Raw genomic sequence first — 12416 nt, forward strand, 5'->3', positions numbered from 1 at the left:
ATCATAAATACTTGTTTCCTGCTTGTAAAGGGACGAACTTGAGAGATGACAAACCACCCAAAAGCCTGAAGAACAACTAACTGCCTTGAAGTCATTCATAGAGCTCAGCTCGATTCAGCCAGAATTAGGGACTGTAAGACAAAGCACACCCACTGGTTTTGACCTGTTAAGTAAATTAAGCTCAGATTCAACTATGTGTACACATTCTCATGGAGGGAAAAGCTTGTGAACAGATTTAAACACAAAGAATTTAAGATTTAAAGCAAAGAATTACTTGATATATGATCAGTTCATCTATTAAACAGATCCTAAAGGCTTCATACCAGTTCTTACATTTTCTATTCTCCAGCACTTCCAATTTCATTTCCTCAAATCAGTTTCCTCAGTATGCCCTTTGTCATGCAACTTTTTGGCATCTCAGGAAGTAAAAGGAGCTACTCATGCTTGCCTTAATCTCTACCATTATAATAATTGTTTGAGAGACCTCCCCAAATTCAGATTGATATTGGAAAAAGACTGACTTTCTCTTAAAATCCATAAAATTTTGACTATCATTAATCTGCTGTATTTTTTTTCTCATGACTTATTATCATGCTAACCAGCTAAGTTACTCAGGAATGGTGCTAGCATTTCTGAGAGTTATATGGTATGCCTTGTAACTTCCTTCTTCACCAACCTTGACAATAACCTTTCCCTCCTGCACAAATTCTGCTAAGGAACTTCAAATCTTGGCTAAGAATTTACCTTGAACAAGTATCAGCAGGTGAGGAATAAAGGAAATTGGAAAGGGAATGGTGTATAGTTCTAGAATCAATGAGATTGTGTTGGACTTAGGTGTTTAGGTGAACACTCTATAAGACAAAAGGCACAAAAAAGCCATACAAAACCAGAGCTGCCTAGACTCTTTCGAGCAGGAATTGTCAGCATTGTCAAGAATTGTCAGTTGTTGAAATTTGAAGAACAAAGAAGAGATGTAGAAAGGAGGAAGATGCATAAAAACAACCCTGGAGTGACTTACAAAGCCTCCTGAAAATGTACTATTTAATTAATTTTTCATAAGGAACAATTTTTACTGAAACACATGGAACCCAAGCACTAAAATTCACATGATATATTTTCTTATCCTCACCACTAAACTAAAAGTTACATATTGTTTTTTCACTTACATTCATGTCTACATGGGGACAGATTAAGGACTGAAAGGGAGCGTTAAGGGAAGCCTTTAATCTAAGAGAACTGGCTCCATCTTTCTTTTTTATCTCTGAAAATATACACAAACCTGCAGCTGCTCCCTAATATCAACTTAAATACTCACCGTTATTCTTTCATCTTTATCATCCAGAGGAGAACCATCCTTCTTCCACGAGATGGTGGGTTCAGGATGGCCGCGCGGGGGCTGGCACTCCATCACCGCAGGCTCTCCTACTGCCACCATGACATCGGAAGGGTTTTGTCTGAAATCATCCCGTAGTACTGGAGGAAGAAAATTAAATTTTTATAGTCAATAGTGATACATACAGTTCTTAACCCTGAACTTCAGCCAAAGAGACATTTATTATTATAAACTACTACTAGCTGATGCAACACAACTTCAAAGATATATTTTCCCTAATAGACATCTGTGATTGAAGCAAGATATTTTAGTGCTCAGCACACACAAGAGGAATAATTTGATATCCTTCTTAGGCCAGCAGATAAACACAGTATGCTACATCTGTAGCAACCACTGAGGCTTCTTTATATCTTCAATTTCTCTTTAGCCTATAATTTTCTCATGTGTATACTAATGAATACCAGTGAAGATTCCTTTAACTTAGATGGCACATCAAGATGATACTTTTAATAATAAAATAAACTATATCCACATACAGAAACCCGAGAAGCAAAATTATTCTTGTAAGAATGCATATAATTGAAAGAAATGCTACAGATATTAAAAGCTACTGATAAAGATTATCATAGTGAAATGCGTTACTCCATAAAATTAATCTACATCAGTGAAAATTTTAAAGATTGTTATAATTTAAGCTGGCTCATCATAAAATGTTACACATATTTCAAGGTAACTATTTCCTGTATTTTTTTTCATTATGACAAAGTGATGGAGTTAGAAAATAGAAATAATTGTTATTCTTGTATCAGTTTTATGTTCTAAGTTGTTGGAGTACTTTTCTGATGTATTATCTCATTTAATCCAATGCACAGAGCAAGAGATATTAATAAATTCATGTGTATTTTAGAAGAGTAAATGTTTCCTTATTATAATCTCAAATGTATAGTAATAAATTATTAAAAATACTATAGAACTAGGGATATTACTCAGGAACTTTAGACCAAAGATAATCCATAAACTGTTCATGGAATAAAATTATTCTCGGTGTATTAATAATATTAAGAATTTATCAATTATGTGGCACATATTACTTTGAAATCACAATTCTGTATTTGTTAAATGTATTCTCGAGCATATGTATTATAGCCAAGTCCCTAGTTAGAAACTATAGAGATGTAAATATTGCAGTAAGAAATTGAATAGTTCTTTACCTCTCCTCATCTTTTCCTTGATTCTGCATGTAACATATGAATCATCATAGGATCCTACTTAAGTTGACAGTTAAAATGTTTATTGATATGGCAAGTATATGATTTTTGAGACACAAATATTATTAACTATAAGGGAGTGAATATTTTATACCACTAGACTTGTATACTAGGATCTATATATTTCTAGTCTGATGGTACTTAAAATGTTTTCATACATGAAGTATTACAGTGTTATAAAGAAAAAAAATAACAATTTACCCAAAGGATCGAATTTAGTCTCAGAACCTAAAATTTATAGGTTTACATAGGTTTATATTTTTTTCTTTCAGAGCTTTACTTTTCCTTTCACTGTATGAACTAGGAGTGTGTGTGTGTGTGTGTGTGTGTGTGTGTGTGTGTCTGTGTCTGTGTGTGTGTGTGTCTGTGTGTACCAAAACACCTATTGAAAACTCTTGTTTTATCTGCATATTGTGATAGGTTGGGCACAATACGACTCTACTAACATGGACAATAATATTGCTCCAAGGAGGAGTTTTCCTTCTGTTTCTTTGGAAAGAATAGTAAAAGGAAATATAACATCAATAGTTGTAATTCTAATTTCAGTAGAGTACGCTACCAGTGAGATATGCAGACACAAAGTGAACTTTGTGAACCGAAAACTCTGGCTACTGTTACCACCTAATAAAAGAACAGAGCATGAGGACTTTCACTGTTCATAAGCTCCTATTATTATTAGCTGCTAAGAATGTGCTGCAAACAAGATGTATGGTTTATAGAAAAAGCAAACAAATTGATCTAACAAGCAGCATGGGCCTACGCTGAATGGCAATATTAATCTATCATAACACCACTGAAAAGTTGTAACATTCTTAAAACACACAAAAGTAAAATATTTTTGAAATAAAGGTAAATAATTTATACAAATTTTCTATGTGGTAGTCTTAAAAACTAACTTGGTAATACTATATCTTATTTACAAATTGAGATCATATCTCAAATAAATCAATGAATAATAAAAACATCTTACAAAAACATCAAAGGTCTAAGTAAGATAAATCAAACTATTTTTCCATTTATTATGGGATTTGGGCTTTTACATTGTATAATGAAAAGCTAACAAAATGTAATCCATTAAAGATTGTTGCTTAGATAATGCTTATGTAATTATTTTTGCAGCTGTAAAGCATAAAATTCTAGTACCAACCATGGCTACAGGCAATCCTGCATAAGTGTATGAATTTAAGATTTTTTTCTCACATCTAGAAAAGCAGTAGCTCTTCTTTATACTTATTCTGAACATTTGGTATTGAAGAAAATATTATGTTTCACATTATAAAATCATATGGTCTTTTAAATGCCATATTTCTAATTCTTGTGTACATTTGCGTGATTAAATATCAAATTTGATATTTCTGTATGTTGTAGGAAAATACTTAGTATTCACGGGTATTCAAAAATATAAAACTTAGAAAATTTATTTTTCCCTTAGTGTATCTCCACATCGAAATATATAGTTTCAAATGTTTCTTGTATAAAATTTAAATTTGGAAAGTATATTTTCCAACACAACGGAATTATATGCCTCCATCAGAAAGAATGACATTGCCCCATTTGTTAGGAAATGGAAAAACTTGGAAAAAATTATATTAAGTGAAGTAAGCCAGGCCCAAAGAAACATAGGTCCCATGGTTTCCCTTATTTGCAATATCTAGTATATGTATGAGTCAAGCGGAAAAGGTCAGATAATGTGATGTCAGGAAAATGAACCCTTAGATATGTATTTTAAGGTTTTTTTCTTTCATGCATGTGTTTCTAACACATTTATAAGATTATCTCTTTGTTGCTTTGTATGTCCCTCCCCCACAGTATAACCCCTGCTTTCACTATATTTGATGTCAGTATAAGTTGTGGAGGAGATGGGGAAAAACCAGTTGTTTAAGGATACAGGTGGACCTGTTGCAACAATGAGAAGTACAAGTTGTCATGTCCAAAACGAGCTTTACAACGTCGGTGGGGGGGGGGGGGGGGGGAGGAGAAGGATTGGGATTGGGGGGGGAGGGGGGAGGTTGGGAAGGGAGGTGAAGGGTAAACAAAGGAGGAGGCTGCAATGCTTGGTAAGAAATGTATGCATTATCCTGCCTATGTAATTGTAACCCCTCTGTACAGTATGTTCACAAATAAAATTAAATTAAATTAAAAAAAAAGAAAGTATATTTTCCAAAAGGGAATTTTAATATCAATTTGGAAAAATCAAATAATATTTATGGTGTATTCAGGTAGAAATCACTTAAAACACATTGCACAGGAAAATCTACTATTACAACTACATACTATTTCTTCCATATTTCTGTTATTTCATTTTAGGGGTACAGGTAGGTGCATATAAATTGACTTGAGGATTTGGTGTTTTTCACTTTGGTAAGTAGGAAAATATGTAATTGTCACTGAATTCTTTTGAATCTCATTGATTTTTTTGTGTTTGTATTTGGTTTTGAAAAGTTGTTTACTATAAAATTCTTTAAAACAAAAGATAAAATTATTGTTTTTCTAAAAACTTTGGACTAAGCTTTGTGCAATGCTCAAATCAAGTAATATTTTCCAGAAAGAAAAATTCACTGGTGTGTTTGAAACCTAACTGTAATGTTGAGAAGACAGAAAGAGAGCAGAAATCACAACAAAACAAAAAAAAAAAGCAAACAAAAAAAATTCTAAAAAGAAACAGTACCAAAGACAATGAGTGTTCATAAAGCATATTGTTAAGGTCACTTTAAGACTTTTTAGGGCTAGGAAGGTGGCTCACTGGTAGAGTGCTTGCCTTGTATGCATGAGGCCCTGGGTTCGATTCCTCAGTACCACATAAGCAGAAAAAGCCAAAAGTAGTGCTATGGCACAAGTGGTAGAGCACTAGCCTAGAGCTAAAGAGCTGAGGGACAGCACCCAGGTGCAGAGTTCAGCCCCAGGACAAAAAAAAAAAAAGACTTTTTAAAAACTGAATAAAACCTAATCTTTTAAAATAATCAGGAGTCTTTGACAATACCTGATCCTTACCATAATTAGAGATAATAGTACCAGAAGACTTGTCACTAGCCTGTGTTAAATGTCTGAGAAAAGACCAAAAAAAAAACCAAAAAAACACAGAGGTCTACTAGTTTCTAAGAAATGCCTGCATTTTTAATAATTTCATTATTGCCCTGTAAAATGTAATTTTCCTTCCAAGTCCATTGGAATTCCAGAAGTTCACACCATTGCTGTAGAAAGGTGACTTCAGCTCATTGCATTTCAGGGAAGTGTAGATTCTTACTAATCCAATCTTTGAAAGGTTTAAGAGCTTCTCAGATCAATTCTCTTCCCTAATTGAGTGAAGTAAACTTCAAATCCATGAGCTACATGAATCCCATAATTTCACAGTAGTTCAAGACCTTAGAGTGCATGGTCCAAAACTTACGTTTTAGAATTTAATAAATTAAGACTCCTCAGGGAGAGACATATCAAAAACAACAATATTTGTATTTCCTCTATGGCCAGAGATATTGAGCATCTCTTCATGTTTCTCTTTGAGTCATTAGCCCATTTATTATTTGGGTTCTTACTTCTTTGAGGGTTTAAGTTTTGAGAATTTAATTTTTGAGTTCTAAATTTATTCTGTGCGTTATGCTCTTTTCTGATGTATACCTAACAAAAATCTTCTCCCATTCTGTCAGCTTTTTACTTAGCTTCTTATCTATGTCCTTTGCCATGTAGAAACTTTTAAATTTGATGCAATCCCATTTATCAAGTCTTTCTTTGATTTGTTGCATTTTGGGATTTCTTACTTAGAAAGTTTTGCCCTGGGCCCAGAAACTCTAGTATTTCCCATACCCAAAGCTCTAATACACTGCTTATTGGAATAAAAGCTTAAACAATTACTTTGGAAGCTTATACAATTACTATGGAGGCTCCTCGGAAAACTAAACATAAAACTACCATATAACTGAACAATCCCATTCCTGGGCATTTATCCAACAGAACACAAACAAGATTACAGTAGAGCTACCAGCACAACCATGTTCATTGCAGCACTATTCACCATAGCCAGTATATGAAATCAGCCCAGATGTCTTTGAATGAATGAATGGATCCAGAAAATGTAGTATATAAGACAATTTAATTCTACTTAGCTATTAGAAAAAATGATATTGTACCTGTACCATTCATTAAAAAATGGAAAGATGTGAAAAAAATTATATTAAGTGAAGTAAGCCAGACTCAGAGAAAGAAAGACTGCATGGTTTTTCTCATGTGGTAGAGATAATATGCCTATAAATCTATAAGAACATAATTTGGATGGTAAGCAAGAGGTTAGAAATCAATTAACTGAAGTATAAAAGATTCTAAGAAGATCTCAAATAGTATAATCTTTTAGAAAGATTAGGTCAAAGCCCCAAAAATTCAGCACCAGGAAATGGGTAAGCTCAAGAACAAGGGTGGGGCCAAGGGAAGAGGAGCAGATAAATGAAGGGGAGAAAAGAGGAGAATGCAGCCAAGAGTCTTTTATATATACAAGAAAAGTAAGGGAAGGAGTGGGTGGCACTGTTTAAGAGAACTTGTTTTCATAAACTGATTTCTTAAATGGTACCTCCTTTGTATAAATACTTGAAGATAATTGAAAAAATTTAAAAAATATAAATCATAAAAATAAATGGTAGGAGTAAACTTAGTAATATACCACTGTTAGAAATGGCACAAACCTAATGAATGTTTATTTTGTAAAAAATTACACTTTGTATCAACACATTCAATCCTCTCTAACAAGCTTATGACCAGCTGAAATTGTTAGTTTCACTACACAAAAGAGGAAGTTGTAGACTTAAAGCTTAGAAACCCAAATTTCCAGTCATTAGAAGACTCCTTTTTACAAAGTTGCTCATAAATCTGATCTTAACATTGCTCATAATTCCAAATACACAAGGAAAATGATATGAGTACTATTTCAAACTTCTTCAAAAGGAATAGATGCTAAATGAGATCTCTTTCATGACTGTGACATGGTTAACTTCTAGTATACTATGTACTGTTCATTTTCTCAGATGGCTCCATGCTTAGACGATAGCATTTCTCATTTTCAGCAGTGAATTGAGAACTAGAATTCATTATTCAGAATACATACGAAGTGTTATTTCTTATCAATGTTTGCTCCTTTATTTCAACCACAAAATGACTGAATGGGTTTTATAATAATAAGAATTTTAATTAGGTATGAGCATTTTAATTAGAAGTAGATATCATGGGAAAGATAATGCAGTCCTAGGATCTATTTGTTTTCTACTTAAAATACCATTTTATCAATGAAATCTATAAAGCCTTTCCAATAAAATATAGTGAAGAAAATAAATGAAGTTATTTTCCAGAAGAAAACAACTTTAAAGTTGTGCAGCAATTCATGACTCAATTGTAAGTATCATTTCAGTTCTTTTGAAAATTATCAAATACTTAGGCTTTCATTCTGAGTAGATAATATGTGACTTACTAGCTCTGTCTACATTATAACTTACATGTTGACATGAAAAAAAATCTCACTTCACAATAATGGTAATTCATATATTTAACACATCTATTTTAAGCATGAGTTTGTGCCTAATAGCTCTGCCATAACTTTTCTATCTTTCTGGAAATGTAGTATATGTAAAAATGCTGATGTTTATCATTAGAAATCTCTTCCCCCACTCCTAACTCCCTTCCTTTGTATTTTCCTCTCTCTGTCTCTCCCACACTGGTACCACTGGGGGCTGGTTATTGTACAAATCTCAGTCTCCTTAGTCTCTAGGATTACAGAAATGAGTTATGGACACTTGACTCAGAGAGTAATCTTAATATCTACTCAATCAAGTAAAGATAATGTCATTATAATTTCCTATAGATAATATCCCATTATAAAAATAATTTTCAGAAACACAGCAGATCGTTTAGATTTTTTAAAAATTATTTTCAATCCTACATTTTAGCTCACATAGTTACCCTGTAAAACAAAGATTAATTTGAGGTTAAAAGTTATAAAAATGCCTTAGCTTTTAATTAATATTATCCAACTATTAAAAGAGGATATATGTAAAGAAATATAACTCATTAGAAACAAAAACTGAAATGGGAACATATAAAGCATTTCATCAAGTACTATCTTCTACGCTCATCCATGAATACTAAAAAAATTTGGTTATTTTAAATTGGTGCCTATACACATCAGTTTTATGTAAAATGATGATTTAATAATGAATGTTTCCTACAGAATATATATTTATTTTTTAGAATTGGCACTGAATATATCTATGCATATTCTTCAATCCTTATGTCATCTCCTACAAGTGTTTTTAATAGCATGCCATTTTATTTTTAAACCTTAAATTATGCTTTGGTTAAAACCCTGGAAGAAAATATGCTGGGAGAAGCACTTATTTTCTTAAATGCTAGAGCTTGAGAAGATTTTGCCAACCTCTTATGTTCTACCCTAGAAAAGCAGTATATATATTTTTAAAGTAAAGAATTGTACATTCTGAAAGTCATACAGTGCTGATAGATGCTAAACACTAGTCATCTTAGGAAACAATGAGTATGAACCAGTGGAAATTATCAGAGAAGCTATAACTAGAATAAAAGTAGTTGGTAGCAGTTTGTTTCTTTCCAGAAGGTACACAGGAAAGGAAGAAAACAGACTTCTACTCCTGTGTTCTACTGGATGCCATAGGAGGTCAGATGTGGTACCCCTCCCTCTTTCCTTCCCTCCCTCCCTCCCTCCCCTCCTCCCTTCCTCCCTCCTTCTCTTCCCTCCCTCCCTCCTTTCCTCCCTCTCTCCTTCCTTTGCTCCCTCCCTCCCTCCCTCTCTCTCTCTTCCTTCCTCCCTCCCTCCCTTCCTTCCTTCCTTCCTTAGTTTTTGCCTGGGGCTTGAACTCAGGGCTGGAGCCCTGTCCCTGAGCTTCTTTTGCTCAAGCCTAGCACTCTACCACCTGAGCTACAGCGCCACTTCTGGCTTTTTCTGTTTATATGGTACTGAGAAATGCATGCTAGGCAAGCATTCTACCCCTAAACACATTCCCAACCTTCTTTCTCTCCCCACCCCCCACCCTGTGGTTCTAGAGATCAAACCCAAGGCCTTAAACATGATCAGTAAGTGCTCTATACTGTAGAATGTATCTCCAGTCCTGGACCCTTGAACACCAAAATGTTACCTCCTGCCCTGTAGTACAGGATTGTCCCTTGCATTTATTACAATGCCATCAAGTCACCCTGGAAAAGAAAAGCTTGTTATGCTAGATCTAAGTCAAAATCTATAACATATCCTAGACAAAGATATACATATTAATGTTAAAGGTATACACATATATGTTGATAAAATGAACACTTAAACAGATAATATACAGCAGACTTGAGGAATCATAACAAAATATGCCACAACCTAAGTCAAAAAGCTAGAGTTGTATGTTCTACCATAAAAATGCCAGTAACTTAATAGATTTTCACTTTACTTACTTGAATTTAAATTTTGCAAAACTGATTTATTAATACAAAATGCTGATTCTATTGAACACACTATTAATATGTGTATTATACATGGGGAGATATATGTGGGTTAGTAGACAGAAGTAAATTTGGAATCACAACACATCCTTACACTATTCTCTGATTCTGGTAAGTATATCCCACAGTAACTCAGTTATTTCTATGCAAAACAGAGTTTTGCACTCTGTCTTGATAGAGTTATTATGAAAGCTAATTATTTAATGTTTATACAGGACTTGCCATTTTTATGGTGCATTACATCTGCAAAGAACTATTGCTATTAGTCACTGTGTAAGGAATTGCCAAACTTCTCAGCTGCCTGTACAAATGGAAGGAAGACAAAGAATGCCATTGATGAGGATTTTCTAAGTGCCAGAGCAAAAGTCACACTCAGGAGTAGCCTGGCAGGGTTAAAAAAACATAGACAAAATGAGTACATGTGAGCTGTGGGAGCCTGATTAGAGAAAGAGAGGTGTGCATTCTTTCTACTATAAAATCAACTTCATATTAGAGGCTAGTACTCAGAAAGTTTTCAAATAAAGAAGTATACCTCTGTATTTCTTGCCTGGTTCTTTGTATCTGAAGATCAACAACATACGAATAAGGAATTTATTATGACCTCCATATATCCGCTGATCAGAATAAGGCTCAAGACACAGTTGGCATTCATTGAATACTTACAGTATATTTTCTATGTTTACACTATTGAATATAGAATAGTGATTTCATTTCTTCTGTCCAATGTTGGTGATACAGTAAGGCAGAAGACTGATATCATTTAAGAAATACAAATACATAATGAATTATAAATGTGATACATGCCATAAAGGGAAGGGGAAGGATGTCATGAGGGAGAATCATAAGAAACAAAATCTAGATTGTAGATTAGAGGAACTAAGAGGTGAGCTGAAGTCTGAAAAATGAGTAAAATGTATCCTGAGGAAAGTGCTCTATAGGAAGGGGAAATAATCAAGCTTATGAGGAAAATCTGGCATATTAATGGAACTTTAAGAGACTCACACCCTGCACAGTGGTTCCCATTGACCACAGTCTGACCTGAGTTTGGCAGGGAAGGATGGAGATCAAGTTGGTGTGTACAATCCTCATAACAAAGAGCCAGCTTTTATTTTCATTCCCACAAGAAGCCACTGAAGTCCTAAACAAAGTACTTTTGTGATGGAATTATCATATTTAAATGTTTGTTCTAGCTGCATTGAATGTAATACAGAGGAAGATGAGAATGGAAGTAGAAAGACCAATGAAAACACTGTTGCATTAGTTAAATGAAAATGAGAGGAGCTTTTAACTATTTAGATGAGGCTAAATCTGGTGCAGTGGGGTCAGATTAACATTTTTCGAGGTATAATAAAATAATTTTTGAGGGCCAGTAATCAAAGAAAAAGATACAAAATAAACATGACATCCAGATTTTTGAGTGATAGAACACGTCATTTTTAAGGTACAGACAAATATGTAGACACTATATAAGTAAATCTTCCATAAGGAAAAACAGGAAGATATAAGAATTTTATATTTTAAGGAAAGACAACATTTGAGCATAGGGAGAAAATACACAAACTATTTCATTGATTAAAACTATGATCTTAAATTCTGAGTCTGAGTATTTAATACAGAATTGACTTTGAGTTATTTAGACTTTTGTGTGACAATTTTGTACAAAATCTCAGTGGCTAACTAATAATATCTCTAGATCAATTAATATAAATTACAAATTTTAGGGTGATAATTTTAGTTTATTTTGATATATACATCATTCATATATTTTGGGCAAACCGAGGAATTCAAAACTGATATCTTCTCATTTCATGTATGTGTGTATATATGTGATTATACATGTGCATATAGGACTGATACTCCACATATGTGTTACATGCAACAGCTCATCACTTGTATGTTGGGATGGCAGCCACAGCTGAGAGCAAATATAGTAAAAGATTATTAATTATTTTGCTTGGGAAAAAAAACAACAGAAAACATTATAGGGTATTTCCTATGATGGTATAAGACTGTATGGGATTGTATAATATTTTTTAATATATATTTTTTTATTGTAAAGATACTATACATAGGAGTTACAGTTACATGAGAAAGGTAGTGAGTATATTTCCAATCGAGCATTGTTACCTCCTGTTTTGTTTTTCCCCTACCATCCCTTCCCTCCCCACCTTCCCAACCTCTCCTTCCTCTTACGCCCCACCACCCAACCTGAAGTTGTAAAATTTGTTTTCAACATGGTGTCTTGTACATCTCATTGTTACAATGGGTCAACCTGTATCCCTACTTAAGCATTTAGTTTTTTCCCTTCCACTCCCCAAATTTAG

General features: G+C 33.7%; 1 protein-coding gene across 1 annotated transcript in view; it reads right to left on the reverse strand.

Moving 5' to 3' along the window:
* Positions 1-12416, reverse strand: part of Robo1 (roundabout guidance receptor 1) — a 378600-nt gene that overhangs the window by 139472 nt on the left and 226712 nt on the right. Inside the window, exon 3 of the mRNA XM_042676939.1 lies at positions 1316-1473. Coding sequence (XP_042532873.1) covers positions 1316-1473 — 158 coding nt within the window. The remainder of the gene's footprint in view (positions 1-1315; positions 1474-12416) is intronic.

The sequence above is a fragment of the Dipodomys spectabilis genome, unplaced genomic scaffold (assembly GCF_019054845.1).
Source record: "Dipodomys spectabilis isolate Male_0828 unplaced genomic scaffold, ASM1905484v1 ptg000032l, whole genome shotgun sequence".
In the NCBI taxonomy this organism is placed as follows: Eukaryota; Metazoa; Chordata; class Mammalia; order Rodentia; family Heteromyidae; genus Dipodomys; species Dipodomys spectabilis.